The sequence below is a fragment of the Carex rostrata genome, chromosome 7, assembly GCF_964058835.1.
Source record: "Carex rostrata chromosome 7, lpCarRost1.2, whole genome shotgun sequence".
Taxonomy (NCBI): domain Eukaryota; kingdom Viridiplantae; phylum Streptophyta; class Magnoliopsida; order Poales; family Cyperaceae; genus Carex; species Carex rostrata.
In genome coordinates this window covers 12,086,026-12,107,952 of record NC_135924.1, presented here as the reverse complement: position 1 = coordinate 12,107,952, position 21,927 = coordinate 12,086,026, and the positions used below count along the sequence as shown (strand labels likewise).

Here is a 21,927-nt window from a genome sequence, read left to right as displayed (position 1 = left end):
AGATACAGGTACGAGTGTCGTATCGGATACGATACGGATATAGCAATACGTCAATTTTCAAATATCCAGGATACAATACGCCTATTATATATATATATATATATATATATATATATATATATATATATATATATATAAGAGAGAGAGAGAGAGAGAGAAACTAGGGTGTGATGTGCTCACCAAGAGGAGTTGGTTAGCACACCTCCAAATGACTATCGGATTGACTCCGAACTACGAATCTAAACCGTTGAAGTCCATGTACTTCGTGAGTGATGCATGTACGTACATGCAAAAAAATTTAAGTTTCGAATTCATTTAGCACATGGTCAAGAGGTCAAAACAATGAATATTTTATAAATTGTTTTTTTTAATGTTTTATGTATTAATTTTTCATCATTGTTTTGACCGCTTGACCATGTACTTAATGAATTCAAAACTTTAAAATATTTTATGTACATGCATCACTCACAAAGTACTTGAATTTCAACGGTTTAGATCTGTAGTTCGGAATCAATCCGATAGTCATTTGGAGATGTGCTCACCAATCTCTCTTGGTGAACACATCACACCCTAGTTTTGCTATATATATATATATATATATATGAGGAGGGTTCAAATGCCTCCATTTTTTGTGCTTCCACTATGCCTCTATTTCTAAAAACTTTAATAATCTAAAATATAAAACTTAAAAGTCAAAATAAAACCGTTGGATATGATCTACATCATTTATTATTCAAAGATCATTAAAATTATCTATAATTATTTAATATATGTCCCTTATGAGATAATAATATTTTTTTAAATTCAAGAAAATATAGTGCAAAAAAAACAATCCCAAGTTGCAGGATTTTCCTGCAACTTGGGCCTTAATTCCAAGTCCTAATAAAAAAAAAATTTCAAGTCGTAGGATTTTCTTGCGACATGGATATTTTTAAAAAATTTCAAAATCTTAATTATTTTTATTAAAATATATAAGAAAATAGGTAAAATTCTGCTACTTGGATATGTTTAAATTTTTTTGAAAATGCTGATTATTTTTATTAAAATATATTAAAAAATACGTAAAAATAAAAATGTCGGTTCTAATTGTTTTGTATCTCGTGTGAATCATTGAATTCAGTTCTCTATGGACTGGAGTTTGGTTACGAACAGGCAACACAATAATAGAGCGTTTGCAGGAGTAACACGTGTTCCTGTATAGGAAGGGAGCGTATGTTAAGGTGGTTTACTGGAAACTTTGTTCTGCACCAACATTGGGATGGGCAGATCTGGTCGTTTACTCTTTTTTTTTTTTTTTTTTATTGGCAACCCGTAGACTGGTCGTTTACTCGTCTGCAAGTTGCTGGAATCCATTTCCACTGAGGTAACAAAATATTTCTGTTTAGGTTTAAACCGTCCGATCGGAACTCAGACCAATCTGGCCCGATCAGATTCTGATCGAACGTCTAAATCCAAAAGGAAATATTCTGTTACCTTGGGTGACATGAATTCGACTGGCAGCAGGTGTGATTGGGACAATAACTTTTCGCCTAACTTCTTAATAATATATAAAATTAGAAACAAAATATTCGCACATTTTTTATCCGCACCCGTGATAAGATTTATGTAATTTCTTATTCTCTCGGAACGTATTTCCTCTTAAAACAGCACATCTTTCTTTCATTCTTTCATTCTCATCTATTGTCATTCTTAAAAGCCCACAATATCGTTCACTACTCAGTAACCTTTTTTACAAATTAAAAAGATGGCTGAGATTATCGTGAAACTTGTTCTTGGCAAGCTGGGTGATGCGGTTGTTGAGGAAGCATTCTTTCTCTATGGGGTACGTGACAAGGTCGAGCGGGTTCAACGCGACCTCACTTGGATCCAGTCTTTCTTGAAAGAAGCAGATGCAAAATGCCATAAAAATGAAAGGGTAAAAACATGGGTGAATGAGATTCAAGAGGCTGGGTATTTAATTGAAGATGTATTGGAGAAGTTTTTGGTTGAGGTTGGAGGAGGTAGACGGGAAGGCCTTTGCAACAAACTCAAAATGATAGGCAAGATGCCCATGAAACTAATTTCCGAACACAAAGTTGGTAGTGAGATCGACAAGATACAGAAGAGGCTCAGTGAAATCAAAGATAACAAAGAAAAGTACGGATTAGATCTTGAAGAAACTAGTAGTGGGGCCTCTGTCGAGCAGCCTATAAGGCCGTTCTTTAATCCTGACATAGATGAAATGGAGGTTGTCGGCTTCGACAAAGAAAAGAAAACAATTGTCAACCAACTCATTGATCCAAAAGATACAAGGCGAGCTGTGATCTCAATTGTTGGGGCCGGTGGATCAGGAAAAACTACACTTGCAAAAAAGGTGTACAAAAGGTAACTACTGCTGAATAACATAGCAAATTCATTGTTTTAAAACATGTGTGTCATATGATAAATAGTTTAATTTTTAATTTGGTAACTTTTCCCCTGAAGAGAATAATGTTATAAACTAAAATGGTTGTTTACTATAAAAATAATTGTATAGGGAGGGACAAATCGTCGCAAATTAAATGTGTGATATTACTTCTAACATGCTCTTTTTTTTTAATATTACACAATTCAATAATTATAACTATTGTAAAACAATAAATTTAATTATTTAACTATCAGTGTTGAAAGCTTTGTAGTTTGGTAAAATCTTAATTTGTGTTTATTTCCAACTTGTATGTATAAGTATGTTGTATACAAATCATCTAATTAATTTATTTGATGCATTTTACAGTGATGAAGTTAAACGTCACTTTGGCATTTCCATGTGGTTAACTATTTCACAACAATACAAGCTAATTGATATTTTGATGACAATGCTAGAGAAGATTCGAAAGGTAGATGACTCGGAGAGGCAGAATAAGAGAGAAGATTATTTCCTTACAGAGCTTAACAATTCCTTGAGAGAGAGAAAATATCTGGTTGTATTGGATGATTTATGGTCAAGCAATAATATTTGGACCCAACTTCAAGCTGCTCTTCCTAATGCTAATAATGGAAGTCGAGTATTAATTACTACCAGGTTTGTTTGCATTTCTTTTATTGTAAAAAAAATAGTGTTACATTAATTACTCAAGGGAAGATTTAACAATTCTTTATATTGACAATCTTAAATTTGAAATCCAATAAGAATGACATGATCTATATTATCCACCTATAATACATATAAATATGATAAGATTTGATGTATGTTCTACCATAAATCAAATAACTTAAAATGTCATGGTATGAAATTAACGGCCCTTGATCGATGTATTTTGAAACAATAATATGAATTACATAAAATATGGTTGTTAGACTATCTATATGTCCCTTAATTAATATATCTATAAATTTATCTTTAAAATTTTCAATTTGGCATCATTTTTATAAAAAAGAATTAACTATTGTTAAGATTGTCAAAATAACCATTGCCAAGTGATTCCTTCTCATAAAATATGCTTCTTCTGATTTGTGTATTGATTAATATCAGGTTCATTAACCTCGCTGAAGAGGCCGACATTATATCTATCCCACACAAGATAGAGCCCTTAAATGAAGATGAAAGCAAACATCTATTGCTGAAGAAGGTTTTTCCTAATCGTTTTGCCAAAGAATGCCCCAATGGAGTACTTCCCATAGTAACTCAATTTACCAAAAAATGTAATGGATGGCCTCTAGCATTGGTAGTTGTTGGCGGAATCTTATCAAGAAAAAATCCCGATCACATTACATGGGATGAGGTGATGCAAAAAATGGATTGGCAGACTGATGGTAGCATCTTCACGGGTGTTATATCCACCAGTTATGAGGATCTACCAATTGCTCTCAAACCTTGCTTCATGTATTTTGGTGTTTTTCCTGAGGACTATCAAATGAAAGCAACAACTCTGATTCAATTATGGATTGCAGAAGGATTTATACGACAAGAGGGGATAAAATCATTGGAGGACATTGCTGAAAGCTATTTGGAGGAACTTGTGGAAAGGTACTTTATATTTATTATCATTAAATTATCTTGTCAACTGCAAGTACATATAGTCTTTCCAGTTTCTTTTTAATAGACATGGATAGTTTTTTTATTCTAAGCATCAAATTCACATTATGATATTGAAAATGCAATTTTGCCCAACAATTTTCATGTCTATCTCTATATTACTTTTGGTAAATTATAAATTTGGCAACCAAAGTAACATGCAATTACAATATCCTCTTATTTATAATAATGCTTTGAAAAGCATATCAATAAATTCACGAGTTAGTTAATCACAGTAATATCAAATAAAAATTCGATATATACATATATAGAGAGAGATTGACTAATATGCTTTCGGTAGCATATGGGCCGAAGTGCTACCGGTCCAAATTTAAAATTTCAAAATCCAAAAAGTCGATCTGAACCGTTCATCTTGTTCTCCATATTAATATGTGTTTGGAGACCAAATTTTACATTTTTCTCAATTTTTTTACTATTTATTAAGCCACTTTGAAAATCGCTGATCCAACGGTAGCACTGTTTTGTTAAGCCACCATTGGATCAGCGATTTTCAAAGTGACTTAATATATAGTAAAAAAAATCAGAAAAATATAAAATTTGGTCTCCAAGCACATATTAATATGGAGAACAAGATGAACGGTTCAGATCGACTTTTTAAATTTTGAAATTTGAAATTTGGACCGGTAGTACTTCGGCCGAAGTGTTACCGAAAGCATATTAGTCAATCTCTCTCTCTCTCTCTCTCTATATATATATATATATATAGAGAGAGAGAGAGAGAGAGAGATGGGTTATGGTACATTGCACTATAAATTACGTGATTCAAAGTCCAAATAACTGATCCAAACTGCTCATCTTATTGTCCATATTAATATGTTTTTATGGAAATTTTTTACTATGTTTTTAGATTTATTGAAAATCGTTGTTTTCAGACAAATCTGGACCATAAAAAATAGCAATTTTCAATAAATCTAAAAAAATAGTAAAAAAAATTCCAAAAAAATGTAAAATTTGGTCTCCAAACACATTAATATGAACAACAAGATGAATGGTTTGAATCGGTTATTTGAACTTTGAATAGAGTGATTTATAATGCAATGTACAAGGAAGGTTATATATTGCAATGTACCGTAGACCACCTCTCTCTCTCTCTCTCTATATATATATATATATGAGGAGGGTTAAAATGCACCATCTTTTTGTGCTCCTAACGTTCACCCTCACCTCATATTTTCATTTTCAAAGTTCAAATAGTTGATTCGAACCTTCCAACGTGTTCTTCATATTAAAATGTGCTTGGAAACCAAATTTTATATTTTTTGAAATTTTTACTATTTTTTCATAATTTTTGATTAAACTAAACAATAATAAAAAAATTCAGAAAAGTGTTGATTTTCAAAAATTCTGAAAAATAGTAAATTTTTTCCAAAAAATGTAAAATTTGATCTCCAAACACATTTTAATATGAAGAATACGTTGGAAGATTTGAATCGACTATTTAAACTTTGAAAATGAAGATCTGAGAAGAGGGTACATGCTAGAAGCACAAAAGGGAGAGTGCATTTTAACTCTTCTCTCTCTCTATAGAGAGAGAGAGAGAGAGTTAGGCTACAGTGCTATGCATATATAGTGTCGTGTTGTGCTAAGACTTTTCAACTGTCAGATTGACTTTGAGATTCGTGCAAAACTAGATCTCTGGATGGGTCTAATTGAGACATAAAACATTAAAAAAGTGTACTACGGACTCTCCGTTAGCATTCTCTCTTGGTTTGAATCAACAAGTTCTATGAAATAGAAGAAAAATAATGAAAAGTCTCTGATCACGATCTCTCATTTGTTCTAAAGCTATCGTCACTATACTTGAATCAAGATTTATCTTGATCTTCTTGGATCAGGCAAGAACTCATTTCTCTATCTGATTCTATATATATCTCTCAAAATTTTCTGAACAAGTCTTTTTGGAGTCGTTGGTACAAGTTAGGGATCTGTCTAGAGGGAGAAGAACGGCTAGTACGGTGGGGCGAGCGATAGTTGTGAGGGATGGAATCGACGGACAGGAAGTGAGGGGCACAAGGGGACTTGAGAGCGGGGTGCCGAGTAGCTGGCGGTGAGGGACTGGTCTCTCTGTTTTTCTTTTTCTGTTTTTAATTTGAGGAAAAAGTACTAACAGAGGGACTTCCAATTTAAAAAAAAAAACTAACGGAGGGACTTTTTCTTGCACTGATCTAAAAGCTTATCAGATGGTTAAAAAACGTATGGCACAGAACGACACTAGCTATATACGCATAGCATCGTAGCCCAACACTCTCTCTCTCTCTCTATATATATATATATGAGGAGGGATCCACTTACACTATTTTTTGATGACACCGAATTACACTTTACATTTTAAATTTTCAAAGTTTTTAAACTTGAAATAATCGATCTAAACCGTTCAACATGATGGATATATTTAAAATGTGATTGTAGATCAAATTTTACATTTTTTTTCAATTTGTTTTACTATTTATTAAGTATTTTACAAAATCGTTGTTTTCAGACCATTTAATTTTTGTACCTATCTTAATAAATAGTAAAACAATTAAAAAAAATGTAAAATTTGATTTGTAAGCACATTTTAATATATCCACCATGTTGAACTGTTTGGATCGACTGTTAGAATTTTGAAAATATAGAGTGTAATCCGGTATCACCAAGAAAAGATGTAAACACATTGTGAAATGATTAAATCCCTTTCATTTTGCAATTAATCACAATAATCATAAGGTCTCAAATCAAATTCTTTTAACCAAATTAAAATTTTAAATTACCGCTCTCACAATAATCTCCGACGAGCTTGTCGCTCTTAAACAAGATTTCCCCATATTACTAATGATTTCTATTTCTTTAATTTTGTTTTAATATTTTCAAACTTTTTTTAATTTTCTAAGTTCCAGAAGTTTAATTCAATTTAAAATTGCTTTATTTTTCAATTAGTTTTTGTGATTCGTTTATTTTTCTTGTAATCTTCCTATCCCAGTTCTAATAATTCTTTGAGATTCCGACCCTTTTTTTAAAGTATATCAAACGTTACAATTAATTTATAACATAGTAAATTCAAACTTATTTTCTTGTTTTGACATAAGTCAAATCTTTACTATTATGTCATACTTCAATTAGTATTTTTTTTATTTTTCTCTGTACAGCGGCGAGTTCTAATTTTTCTTTTTAGTTACTTAATATGGAATATCCATTTAGAAATCAGATTTCAATTCCCCTTTAAAGCAAACCATTGAAATTTAAAATCAATTAAATACCAAAATAGGAAGTAATCTTGGGAGTTTAATGGCTATTTTTATCCTTTCGTAGATTGTATTAGCTTATTTCATGGCTATTTTTCACCGAAGTCTCTAGGAGTTTTTTTCCGATAACCCAAAATATATTTATATTACAAAGAATCCAATTAGTAAATATTTACTAGTAATTTCATTCTTCTTTTCCATCAATGAAATCTTTTAAACTGTTGATGTTTAAAAATAAATTTATAACCTTTAAATAAAATATAACTTACAAGGTAATAATTATTTAATTTTTTAATATATATTGTAAACTACAAAATTTACAACATTACAACGTAACACTGCTTTTATTGCTCTTTATTTAACATCATTTTTTTTAGGCCCAATATTACTCGATTTCTTTCCAAAGATGATGAATCTTATTGTACCTTGAATTAAATTACAAAATTAAATTTTCTAAATTAATAATATCCAGTCAAAAACTTAGCGAAGGTATAATTTAAATGAAAATGTCTTATTGCAATTTCCGAATCATGTAACGATCGAATATGATTCTTAAGAATTATCACTAACGAAAAGTGTGTCAATAAATAATTATGGTCTATAAAGACTATTATTATTAACAATAAAAGAAAGAACTAATATTAACAGAATTATTTGCTGCATAAGTTCAATTTAATTTCTGCAATTAGGATTTAATTAAATGAATGGTCCAATTAAATTCAACTTTTGTGGTAACTAATTACAGGTGCATGGTGCAAGTCTCAAGGAGATCCTGCGTAGGTAAAATCAAGTATTGTCATACCCATGATCTCCTACGGGACCTAGCTATTCAAAAGGCCAAGGAGGATAATTTTCTGACAGTGGTCTCGAAGAATGACACCAACTCGAGTTGTAGAACTTGTATACTTTTTCACGGTAATAAGATGATAGAACAAGCTTCCACAAACCTTCGCTCTTTGATAAGTTTCGTAGATGAACCAAATTTCAATAGGTTTAGAGCGCTACGAGTTTTACACATTACCAAAGAAAAAAACAAACCTTTACATGGGACAAACTATTTGAAGTTGAAGGGCTTGAAGTACTTCGCGTTTCAATGTACTTCTTATTGGAATAACTATTGCCGCGAGAATCCCACTTGTAGGTTTCTTAAAAGATCTCCTTTAACTTATATGAAGAATCTTCAAACGGTGTGTGCATTGTTTTGTAAAGTTCACGTCTGGGCACGCAAGTTTCCTCAGTCCTTTTGGGGTAACAAACAGTTGAGGCATATCAAGTTCATCAACTGCTGTTATTGGTGTGAAGCAGCTCCAGAGGGACCACCATCAGCAGCAGACTTGCAAAGTTTACTGACCTTAAAAGGAGTAAGAGCCAGACAAGACTGGGTTGCAGAGCTGCCTAACTTTCCCAATATTCGTAAGTTGGGGATTGTTATACCTGAGGATGTTGCAGGGGAACCATTGATCATGTTGTTAAGCAACCTAAATCATCTGGGTTCTCTGCATTTAAAAATGACCCGCACCGGGCAAATGACATTTTCAGATTGCATCTCAGCCTTCAGAAACCACAACAGTTTGCACTCATTCAGCCTAGTGAATGGCAAATGGCCCAGGAAAGAAGTTGGTGATTGTACCCTGTTCCCACCACATCTCGTTAAGCTATCACTTAATGGATTATGGTTATGGGATAAGTTTGCTTTAGAGGAAGACCCGATGCCCCAACTAGAGAAGTTGCCAAACCTCAAGGTACTCAGTATATATTATGCATCCATGCAAGCAGCTGATGGAAAACAAATGATCTGCTCCAGGGGAGGTTTTGGTCGCTTGCAACAATTGAGATTTGGTGTAGATTATTTGGAGGAATGGAAAATAGAGGAGGGTGCTATGCCCATGCTCAACCAACTCAAACTGAGTTGCTGGAAGATGAAGACAGTTCCTGACTTGCAATATCTGGTCAACCTTCAAGAGTTAACTATAACTTGTTTGAATGAGTTCAAATCAAGGCTGGAAGGAGAAGACCAATGGAAAATAAAACATATTCCCTCTGTAAAAATACAATGAAGCTTATCTGATCCCAGTTCATTTATTTATTAATTATAATTGGCTTGCTTCTTATAACATTTTATTTGAACTTGTATACTTTTTGGTGTTATGTACTATTTCAATTGATACGTACGATTAATTCAGCTTGTACGACATGTTCCATAAGTTGTTCTTTTAATTTTTACTTTTATATGACCTGCATTAGTAATTTTTCTTCACACACAGTTAGAAACATATATTTGACTATATGTACCTGACCTGTCGAATATTTTTCCCTCATTTTTTACGTTCACACATTATTTTTTTTGTTTTTGGTGCAATAAAAAAATTACTGCTAAATAATAACTACCCCATTCCATCATACTAAACATATATAATTTAATTAAATTTTTTTTTTGTTTTCTTATGGGGTCAACTATTTACTAACTGAGAATTTTATGATCATTTAATTAAATACTTATCATTTTATATTATATAAAAAATATTCAAATTACATTAAAAAAAAAGTAAAATCAAATCATTAATTTTTTTTATATCTTCACTTAAATCTATCTTTAAATAAATATTTTGTCAAACACATACATAAAATTGTTTCAGTCCGGGCCCACTAAATTATAGCCTTTACACTGACACGTGAATTTTAATTTGTTTTCCCTCTGGTAAATATGAGATGTATAATATAATTACTATTAAGACGTTATTTTTTATTAAATGTTATTATACTACTTGTCTTTTTATTTAGAATTTAAATTTAGAACCACTCTATTTTAATATTATTAATAAATATTGTTGAATAATTATTATTTTATTAAGCTTTCCTTTTTATGAAAATATTTTTTGACAAATTTTCCTGTACCCCGAGCCCGTCCCTGAACTGGTTTAACTGAGTTTAACCGTCCACTAATAACGGTAATTTATTAATTTTTCATTAATTAACGAATTGCTGTTTTAACGCATTGCAGTTTTACATTGATTGCTTTAAACGTTAGCTTTGCATGCTTTTGTCTTGCGCTTTAATTTCGTGGACAGTCTGTTAGAAACAGTTGTAATCACCAATCCCCGAATTAGTCCCCTAGATTGCAAACGGGGCTTACGGCAGGGTGATCATCTGTCTCCTTTGCTTTTTAATTTGGTGGCTGATGTTTTAAATAAATCTTTACAAAAAATCCAGTCAGCCGGGTTTATTTCTGGGCTTGGCAATTTTGTCAATGTTGGTCCAGTTTTGAACTTACAATTTGCTGATGATACTTTATTATTTCTTCAAGCTGACTCTAGAATGGTGGTTGCCCTTAAACTCCATCTGATTGCCTTTGAGAATCTTTCTGGAATGAAAATAAATTATGCCAAATCTGAAATGGTACCATTCAATTTAACTGATCAAGAAGGTTTACACTTGGCTGATTTATTTGGTTGTAAAATTGCTTCTTTACCTATTACTTATCTAGGATTGCCTTTACATTTTAAGAAACCTAGTATGATAGATTGGCAATCTATAATTGATAAAATTGAATCTCGTATACAAGGTTGGAAAGGAAAGCTTCTATCCTATGGGGGGCGAGTTACACTTTTAAATTTTGTTTTGTCTGCAATACCTATTTATTGGTTGTCTGTTTTTCTTATGCCCGCTAAAATTAGGTTGAGCATTGATAAATTACGAAGACGATTTCTATGGTTTGGGGGCAATTCAGTACGAAAGAAATATTATTTGGTTTCATGGTTAAATGTTTGTAAAAGTAAATCACAGGGAGGGTTAGGGTTAATTGATCTACAAAGACTTAATCAGTCTTTGCTTGCTAAATGGTGGGTTAGGTTTCAAGATCCTAATATTAGTTGTAAATGGAAATCAATAGTTTTGGCCAAGTATAGTCCCACAGGTTTCTCTTCCACATGCTCTCCTTTTTGGAGAGACATCTTAAAAGGTGCCCATGTAGTCAATACTGGGCTCGCCAGAACTTTGGGTAATGGTCTTACCATTTTATTTTGGAAAGATAGATGGTGTTCCGACAGTACTTTAGCATGTTTATATCCAAATCTTTTTCTTATTGCTCAAGATCCTGATTTATTGGTTAGTGAGGCATTAGCACATGCTTTTTTAGATATTTCTTTCACAAGACAACTCACTGGTGTCACTTTTCACGAGTGGCATAATCTGCTTTCTCATCTCAATATTTGTCGGCTTAATCCACTTTTAAATGAACCTTTATTATGGAGATGGTCCGCTACAGGTAATTTCACAGTTCATTCTTATTATATGTGGCTTGATTATGGTGGTATCCCAAATTTTGAATTCACATCTATTTGGTCATCAAAAATTTCTCTAAAGATCAAAATTTTTCTTTATCTTCTCAAACGAAATAAATTGTTAACTAAAGAAATCTTTCTCACAAAGGTTGGATAGGTAATACATCATGTCATTTTTGTGGTTCTTTTGAATCCACTGATCATCTTTTTGTGCAATGCCCCTTCTCTTTTCAAATATGGAATTGGATTGCCCAATATAATAACTTTATGTTTGAGGGATCTACTATGGTTGATATATGATTTATTAATGCTTCTATTCCTCTTAAAGATAAGCCACTAGTAGAGCTTGTCCATGGTGCTGTGCTTTGGTGTATATGGCTTGAACAAAATAAGCTATGTTTTCAACAATCTCATATGTCTACTTTAAAGGCCCTTGGTTCCAAAATTATTGCTTTAGCTACATTTTGGTGTAAGACTTTAAATAATGGCTCATTACTTAATTTGTCTTTAATTATGCCTTTAGACACTAATGCCTTGCCTTCTCAGGATCTAATTGTATTAGGTCAACAGGAAATAGTTCAGGAGGGGGATTCAGAGATAGAGGTCGAGCTCCCTATACTGACACCCGAAGATTTAACCCATATGCTTGGGTTAGAGTTTCTAAATGACTAGGATTGATTGTTTTGTTGTCTACTGGTGTTAGGAGTTTTTGTTGTTGGCTGCTGTTTGTTTTTGATGTTTCATTTCTACTCTTTGGGCGTTTGTTTGCCTAGGGTTGTTCCTATGGACTAGCTTTTTTTGGTTTTTTGTTTGTTTGTTTTTTTTGGTACAAACTGTATGCGTTTCCTTCTCCAATTATTTGGAGATTGGAAAACAAACAATTTTATGGTTTCTAATGAAATCGGTGGGTAATCACTTTTTCAAAAAAAAAAAAACTACTTACTTGAACGTACTTTAAAGTACTTTAAAGTACAATTTAAATCCAGTTAGCTTGGGGACGCGATGGGGGATTGGTTAATTTTAATTATGCAAATTAACAGTTTTTTATATTTAATAACTAAAAATACAGTCTCCATTTTGAACAAGTAATCCATTAAATGAAAATTTTTCAATGTTTGTAAACACATGTTTATATGCTTTAAAATATGTTTGAAGAATAAGCTTTAAAATGTGTTTGTAAACACATGTTTATATATTTGTAACACAGATTTTTTAATTTTTGTAAACACAGGTTTATATGCTTTAAAATGTGTTTGTAAACACAGGTTTATATGCTTTAAAATGTTGTTTTCTTGCCAGGTTTATATTGGTTTACTTGCACAGGTTTATATGCTTTACACACAGGTTTATATGCTTTAAAATGTTATTTTCTTGCCACAGTACCATCTATGACTCTTCTTCGCTTGAACAATGCGACAAATGTACTTCTTTGTTTTAACATGAAAAAGCTCCATCCAAATTATGCTTTGTTAAAAGGAATATACAAATTTGTGGTTTTTAGGAGAGGATCAGATCCTCATTCTCTACCAATCATAATTTATCAGTTATGGTTTCAATTTTTGGATTTTAATTTTTAGGACTGGATAGATTGAAATTTGTGTTTCCACATTTGCTTTGTTTGTGGATATAAAACTCGATATCTTCAGTTTTAGTTTGAAAAAAAAGGATGGAATTTTTTGGTACAGTACTGATAATAGTACTGGTATAGCACTTGGCTGGTTTTGTCTCATGCTGGTTCAAATATAGTTGTTGGTAATTTCTCACTCATTCAAAACAAGAAACAAATTTTCTTTCTAAAAAAAAACAAGAAACAAATTTGAGGTTTCTGAGACTAAGTGTGTCTTTTTCTTTTCTTTCATTTTTTTTTTCTCTTTTTGAGTCAAAATCATGATTTGAATCAATAACCTATTGAAATTCATCCTAATAGCTTCTCATTTGAGGCTATTAATTAGTTTGGTTGGTATGTGTAGTCTGACAATTGACAAAAATAAGCTTTACATACCATTGAAGTTATACCAAGGACTAATCTTTAAATTTACAACTAATAATTTTGCTACAGAGTTTCTAGATCATGGTCCTGGCAGAAAATAAAGAGATATTCTAGGACCCCTAAAAGAACAGAGGAAAGATCCAGAAGGTGCTATATATTTCAACAATAACACCTTTTTGCACAGGTTTATATGCTTTACACACAGGTTTATATGCTTTACACACAGGTTTATATTGTTTTGTAAACAATTGTTGTTTCGAAGTAGTAGTTTCATTGTTATTTAATAGAGTTTTACATGCTTAGAAATTGGCATTGTTATGACAAGTTCTAATTTTATGATTGTTTCGAAGTAGTAATTTCATTGTTATTTAACAGAGGTTTGCATGCTTAGAAATTGTAATTGTTGGGGTTTTGACTAACATAAAATAATTGATGAGGCTGCTAACAATTGTTGTTTCAAACCAGTAGTTTCATTGTTATTTAATAGAGCTTTGCTTGCTTAGAACTAGTAGTTTTGACTAATTTAGAGCTTTAAATTTTGGTGGGGGACGCGCTCGGGTATTGGTACCAATTTAGAGCTTTAAATTTTATGCTCGGGGACGCGCTGGGGTATTGGTTCAAATTTAGAGATGTAAATTTGTGCTCGGGGACGCGTTGGGGGATTCGTTTTTTTTTTTTAAAAATTAAAATTTAACTCATTTACAATGAAAGTTAAACACTAGAACGTAGTGGATTAAACGCTTTCTTTTATATGTTTAAATCATACGATTGTTTCGTTGCATTTGGTGCTGCTTTTGTTAACTTTTTGAACAAAGTATTTTTCGCTTCAGGCAGCGAAATGTTGTACAATAAAGAAAGATTCATACTGTTGTATGAAGTAAAACATGCTCGTTTTGTCACTGACATTCTAGAAGGCTGGGGGACGCACGCGGATATTTTGTTTGAGGTACAATTATCAGCTTCCATATTTTTTTTTCTCTTATATATAATATATCTCTATTGCAATGTACGAATACATACTAATAATAGAAAACACCTTATGTATGATTTCCTATCTCTCTTGTGTAATAATAGCTTTACAAAATGTCAAATATACGCTGACATCTTAATCCGACGAATTTCTTTGCCTAAATTTCGCAACCTTTGGTTATCTTTTATAAATTTGTTTCTGTTCGCTGAGAATTTGCTGTGTAAAGGCAATAATTAGTGGGCCCTGATTGAAACGATTTTGTCGCCAACATATTGGGCTCAATAATTACGATACATAGTTAACCCTTGAAATGGAATTTCATATTGTGGGATCGACTTTGTGGTGATTTCAAAAATCTCTCTTCTCAGAAAATTGTATCCTCAGTTTTTGCAAGAAGAGAAAGCAACGACGAGCGCAGAGAATGGAGTTATTAATATCCAAAATTAATAAATAATTTCAAAATCTACCCTCAATGTAGAGAAATTTTGAAATCTGTCCAAACCGGAGATTAAATTGCCAGTTTCATACAAACTCTCCGTAAAAAAAGTTTCTGGTTCTAGGCATTCCGAAACCGGAAAAAAAAATCCAATTTGTTGAAACAGAAATTAAATTCCCGGTTATAATTTTTTTTTTTAAAACATAAAATGTTATTATTTTTTTTGTATTGAAATATTAGAAATATTTTATATATTTCTTTGAAAATAGATGGAATACAATGTAATTTGATTTAGTAGAAAGACTACGACAAAAATCCGAATCAATATTTTTTAAACTGGATTTTTCGCGGCTGTAAAAAAAATTAAAATATTTCCTTGGATGTTATTGAAAAAAATTTAAAAAAATTGAATCTGAGTTATTGATCCCGATTCAAAAATCACTTCTAGATAAAATAAATAAAACATTGTAATCCTTTTATTTTTGAAAGAACAAAAAAATATCTGACAAGACTGACAAAGATATTAAATAAATTAAAGTTTTTGTTTTTTTTCAAAAATAAAAATAAAAATATTACAATATTTTCTGTATTTACCTAGGAATGACTTTTGAACGGTGATCAATAACTCAAATTCAAAACATTTTTTTTTCGATTAACAGACAAAGAAATATTTTAATTTTTCTTACAACCGTGAAAAATCTGGCCTAAAAAATGTTGATCCGAGTGATTTGTCGCAGTCTTTCTAATAAATCAAATTATATAGTATTCCATATATTTTCAAGAAATATATAAAATATTTCTAATATTTCAATACAAAAAAAAATTATAACATCTTCTGCGGTTATTCAGGCTAAAACTAGGAAATAAATATGCGGTTTTCGAAATCTTGTCAAACAAGATGTAGATTTTGAAATTTAATATTTTTTTGGACACTAATAAAATTTTTGGAACCATTAGTTTAATGCAGTGTTGTAAAAAATGTTCTTTTAGGCTGATTAATCGTCTGATTAGTCGTTGGTGGTAACTAAACCGTTATAAATTTTGCTGACTAATTGGCTGATTATTTCTGATTATTCCCGATTAATCGCTTGGCGGTATCCTATTCGTCCGACGACTGCATACTAAAAGATTATTTATAACACTAGTTTAATATTTGATGAGGATTCAAGTTTTCCATTCTTGATCATTGTTCCTTGTTAAATTATCAGTAGAAAAATTTCAAGAACACAAATTGACATAATTAATATTAGATTTGATCTATATTATTCATTCTACAAGCACATAGAAAATCAAGCATTTTTAACTTGGATTGATGCGAATCAAGAATTGAAAATTTGACTTCAAGAAACTGTTTACAATAGTAGTTTTTGACAAACTCTTGATGCCTATGAAAATAAAATTGAAATGTCGTCATTTGTGTGCATGTAGTAAAACTGATTGATCAGACCATATCTTGCAGTATTATTTTGATTTTTGAGGTTTAGTTTTTAAAGTATTTACATAGTTTTAATACGAAATAATGGAGAGACCAAATGAAGGCATTTGATTCCTCTTTTTTCATTATTATGCTATATATCTTGGAGTTAGATTTTTTTGTAATGGCATCATTAACCATCTGATTAAAATAGTGTAAATTAGTTAAAGCATGCTTATTTGTACCTCCAATTCTTGTTTTGTTAACAAACTCCTATATCTTGAGGGCCAATTAAAATAATTTTACTTCTTCTTTTAGAGATCTTTTTTCTCAAACCATGAATAGCATCTCAATACATACTACTGAAGCATTGCTCATCCTATATACCATTGGCTGTAGAATTAATATGTTAGCAGATTTTTCACTCTGAAACTATGTTTATTGGCATTGTACATTTTTATCCAAACTAAATTTGTAAGAAACCACCACCAAGGAACAACATATAAACCTCAACTTGTTTTTCAATTTTCTGAGATTATGAATAATTTTTTCATTATGTAGATCTTTGTGAAGATGACAAAAACTATAGCCGACCAGGGCCAGAGAATGGAGTCCGGCGATCAGTCAAAGAAGGTTTGTCTTTCTTTTTTCCTATTTTGAGCTTCTATTATCTATTTACCTGTTCTTGTCCTTGCATTATTAGTTTAGTGCTTCACTTATTCATTATTTTCATTGAATGTAGAATTAATATGTTACTGTTATTTTCACTCTGAAACTGTGTTTATTGGCAGTTTATATTTTTATCCAAACTGAACTTGTAAGAAACCACAACCAAGAAACATCATATATACCTCAACTTGTTTTTAAATTTTCTGAGATTATGAATAATCTTTTCATTCTGTAGAACTTTGTGAAGATGACAAAAACTATAGCCATCAATGTAACAAACACCGATACAATTGATGCAATCAAAACCAAGGTTCAAGAACTGGAGGGGATTGCATTTAGCAAGCAAAAGCTGTTTTTTTGTGGCACCCGCCTCAAAGGCACTGAAACCGTAGACTACCGTAATATACAGGCAGACTCATGCATCGACTTGTATGTCAAAGATGGAATTACAATTTCAATCCAGAGCCTCGATAATTCAAATTCAGTTTCACTGAATGTGAAAACCTCAGACACCGTATCAAAGATAAAGGCAATGATACATGATAAAATGGGGATATCTTCTTATCAAGAAATTAGTCTCTTATTTTCCCATAAAATACTTCACGATGACCAAACACTTGCATCATGTGGTGTATGCAACAATGCAATACTTCAGATGGCCACCCGGCGAATTAGGACTATGCATATTACTGTGGAATTATTTCAAGGTCCATTCATAGAAATTGAGGTGCAGAGATGGTACACCATATCTATCCTAAAGCACATCATTGGTCTCCCACAAGATGGTCCATTCAAACTCTTCTTTTCTGAACAAGAGTTGAACGACAATAAAACACTACGCCATCACAAGATACATCATAATGCGATGCTCCAAGTCAGGTCGGTGATGTAGGTCTCTGTGAAGAAATGTAGATGCGTCTGAGTGGCTTTCTTATGTAGCCTTTTGATTTTACAAATTCATTGTATGGGATTGTACTTGTAGACCAAATTTTGCATTTTTTTTTTTAATTTTTCTACTATTTTTTAGATAGGAACAAATTTATTGATTTTGAATGATCCAAAATTTTCAAATTGAGGGATTTTCAAACCTGATTCTGTGGGAATAGCAGGAACCTGCGATTCCAAATCCATCCGTTCAATTTTCTTTGAGTTTTGTGCAAGAAAAATCATCTGCTTTGAGATTCAAATATAAAAAATTTGGATTTGGAATCGCAGGTTCTCTCTATTCCCACAGAATCACAGAAGATTTATTTCCTTACACAGTAGAGCAAGTTCTCAGCGAGCAGAAACAAATTTCTTACAATAACAAAAGGCTACGAAATTTAGACAAAAAGAAATTCAACGGATTAAGTTTCCGTAATGGAGAGAGAACAACAAGGAGAAAGAATCAAATTTATTGATGGGAACAAATTTAGACCAAATTTTGCATTTTTTATTTTTATTTTTTCTACTATTTTTTAGATGGGAACAAATTTATTGATTGTGAATGATCCAAAATTTTCAAATCGAGGGATTTTCAAACCTTATTATGTGGGAATAGCAGGAACCAGCGATTCCAAATCCATCCGTTCAATTTTCTTTGAGTTTCGTGCAAGAAAAATCATTTGCTTTGAGATTCAAATATAAAAAATTTAAAGGCTAGATTTGGAATCGCAGGTTCCTGCTATTCCCACAGAATCACAGCAGATCATGCAATCCCAACAATACAACAAAGAAATGAAGAAAATGAAGAAGATGAATTAATCAAAGGAAGGAATATAAATAAAATAACTTTTTTTTTATACCAAAGAGTTGATCTCGCAATTGAAATAAATAACAGAGGAAGCTTTTGTCAAGCATCGTTATGTAAAGTGGTCGGAATAGGCACTTACGAGTAATAAGTACCTTGTTCCATAGTTGAAATTGGAACATTTTTTTGATTAATTTCTGACTCTGGAATTATAAGACATCATGCCAATGCAAAAGAATACTTAATCCTGTAACAGTGAAAGACACAAACTAAAAGGAAAAGAAAATTAATATCTTTTCTTTTAATTCTTTCCATCAAAACCCAAAGCAGAGCATATATGTAACAAACAACATCAATGTATTCCACCAGCAAAAAAAAAAAAAGAAGTTATATGACATATCTAGTAGACAACAAAATATTCTTACCATATTAATATGTATAACCAAATTCCATGACATCTCCAAGCATGTACTTGCGTGTGTACTAGACTCGGAATCGAATCATCCGAAGCACATCATTGTTGTGTACACCACATGATGCAAGTGTTTTGTTATCGTCAAGCATTTTATGGGAAAATAAGAGAGTTTATTGATCAGAAGGTATCCTCTCTTTATCATGTATCATAGCCTTTATCAAGAGGAAACTTAAATTGGTTGAATATTTCTAATGCTTTTTTCTTCCTTTATAAATGTTGAATTTAAGACGTGCACATTTTGCAATATATGATGGACATGGGGGCCGCTTGGCAGCAGAGTTCGCGCAAAAGAACTTACATGCAAATGTACTTGCAGCAGGATTACCACGTGAGTTAGTCTGTTACCAATTTTTTTTTCTTTTTTAAAATTTCCATAACAAACCCTATATTTTAAGCATTTCACTTTGTCCGATATATTCATATATATAGAGTTGTCATTGCATTTGTGACACTTATTTCACTATATTAGGACGGGAGGAAGAAAAAAAAAATTGTAGAAGTTTGAATTTTGAAGGATAAAAGAGTACAATGGGTAATTTATAAATTTAAAATGTGTTTTAATAGAAAAACCGATAAATTGGATAAATTTGTGAGTTTTTGAAATTTAGAAGGAAAGTATGATAATATGAATTTTAGAGGGGGGATATGTAATTTCGTAGTTTTTTAGGGGTATACATGAAATCCCCCCAAGTTTTGGGGACATTTGTTAATTCAATCTTTAATTTTTATCAGATACATAACTAGTAAAAGTTTGTAAAATCATCAGTGGTTTAGGATTTCTTCATATTTGAAAATATAGTTTCCTAATGATTTTACTAATTTTGTTCTAATTACTATTTAGATGTACTTAAAAGCAGCAAAGAAGGCTATTCTTGAAGGTACTTGAAGAGACAACCTTCTCTTTTGCCCCCTTTGATTTTTTGTATTTTCATTTTAGTCATAATTTGTAAAAATTGAAATTAAATTTATTATGTAGGATTCCGGAGAACGGATGAGATTATACTTCAAGAGAGTGAAAGAGGTTACTCATATTTCTTTTTTGTTCATACATAATTTCATACAAGGATATTAATTGTAATTTTAATGCACAAATTTGTTAAATTTTTGAAATAATTTATTGTATAAATTTCAGGAAACTGACAAGATGGTGCAACAACTATTTGTGTTTGGGTTTTTAGAAAAACTGTCAGCCTCTCTCTCTCCCTCTCTCCTACTTCTGAATTTTCATATCAGACCCTGAAATATTTTCAATTACAGAACTTCCTTATGTGTTGACAATTACTGTAGGTTTAAGATTTAAGATTTTATTATTTTTCTAACTTAATACTTTATGCTGCTCTCAAAATGGTTACCCTTTACGAAATAGTCTTGTGAGGTGCCTTTTCTACGTTGCATCATCCGCCCTCGAAGCATCGCTGCTTTCCTTGTTCCGGTATGGTATGTGGTATTGGGAAAATGCGTTGTTCCGAGAGGGAAGAAAGAAAAAAGGAACTTTGTGGTTCACCCCCGTACGTAATATCCGTACGAGAGAGTTATTGATTGTGGGGACGTTGAATCTTCCGACGGGCGCAAGCTTCCGCCGTTAATTACCCCAAGATTTATGTCTCTCGAGCACCTCCTCATTCCATGATTTAGGGCCGCTGAATGTAAATAAAAGGGGGGTGTGTTTATATCGTAAAGTATGCATATAAATGTGATGCAAGGATACAACTTAGGTTTCCTATCCCTAACTTGACCAATGCATTGTGTTTTCAGTATAAACTAAGGATCGTGGATTGGCTTTCTTGTTCGATCCTTGGAGGTTCATCTTGAGTCTGAACATGAAGTGCGGTGCCAATTCAGGTTGTCGAGATGTTGTGTGCACAATAGGACTTAGAGCATACGACGCGGTGCCAGCTCTTACCGCCTACAGGTATGGTATGGTGCACGATAGAACTCAGAGCATACAACACGGTGCCAGCTCTTACCGCCTACAGGTATGATATGGTGCACGATAGGACTCAAAGCATATGACGCGGTGACAGCTCCTACCGCCTATGTTTGCATATGAATGCAATGTTTTCAGTATAAGCTGAGGATCATGGATTGGCTTCCTTGTTCGATCCTTGAAGGGTGTGTGCATATGAATGCGATGTTTTCAGTATAAACTGAGGATTGTGGATTGGCTTCGATCCTTGGAGAGTGTGTGTGCATATATATGCGATGTTTTCAGTATAAACTGAGAATCATGGATTGGCTTCCTTGTTCGATCCTTGGAGAGTGTGTGCATGTGAATGCGATGTTTTCAGTATGAACTGAGGATCGTGGATTGGCTTCCTTGTTCGATCCCTAAAGGGTGTACTTGGATATGTTGTGTTTGGGACTAAGGCAAATTTTACTTTGGTTTTCAAATTGAGGTAAATTGGATTTCGTGGTTTAATTTTGAGGGCTTTAGAGATTGGGTTTGGATGATTAAAGTTTATGACTTCATAGATGGATTAGCAGAAAGCACATGGGAGACTGGTTTGGTTCATTTGCATTTTCACCATTCACTTTATCAATTTCAGAAGAAGGGCACATGCCACTTCACATACACGTTTGTCAGTTTTGTCTATGTTTGGATCTTGAGATCTCTCAATTTACTTAGAGGTTTTAGGAGAAATTTCACAGTAATCTTTTATGATGTGAATACTACATGTCAGTAAATTTT

At 32.2% G+C, this 21,927-nt stretch overlaps 2 protein-coding genes and 1 long non-coding RNA gene across 3 annotated transcripts in view; all 3 read left to right on the top strand.

The window, feature by feature from the left end:
- LOC144557601 (polyubiquitin 11-like) overlaps positions 1-18,159 on the top strand; it is a 29,829-nt gene extending 11,670 nt beyond the window's left edge. The window contains exons 2-3 of the mRNA XM_078306201.1: positions 16,927-16,998; positions 17,270-18,159. Of these exons, the coding sequence (XP_078162327.1) occupies positions 16,927-16,998; positions 17,270-17,926 (729 nt within the window). The 3' untranslated portion in view covers positions 17,927-18,159. The remainder of the gene's footprint in view (positions 1-16,926; positions 16,999-17,269) is intronic.
- Positions 1,667-12,227, top strand: LOC144556597 (disease resistance protein RPP13-like). The gene is made up of 8 exons (XM_078304977.1): positions 1,667-2,364; positions 2,753-3,040; positions 3,491-3,985; positions 8,021-9,238; positions 10,344-10,671; positions 11,059-11,188; positions 11,366-11,539; positions 11,884-12,227. The coding sequence occupies exons 1-8, from the start codon at positions 1,745-1,747 to the stop codon at positions 12,225-12,227; spliced, it is 3,597 nt and encodes a 1,198-aa protein (XP_078161103.1). The 5' UTR covers positions 1,667-1,744.
- A 1,243-nt stretch (positions 18,160-19,402) lies between the features above and the next one.
- On the top strand, positions 19,403-20,440 carry LOC144557605 (uncharacterized). The gene is made up of 4 exons (XR_013512715.1): positions 19,403-19,566; positions 20,080-20,116; positions 20,215-20,259; positions 20,371-20,440. It is a non-coding gene; the product is annotated as an uncharacterized LOC144557605 (long non-coding RNA).
- The last annotated feature ends 1,487 nt before the right edge of the window (positions 20,441-21,927 follow it).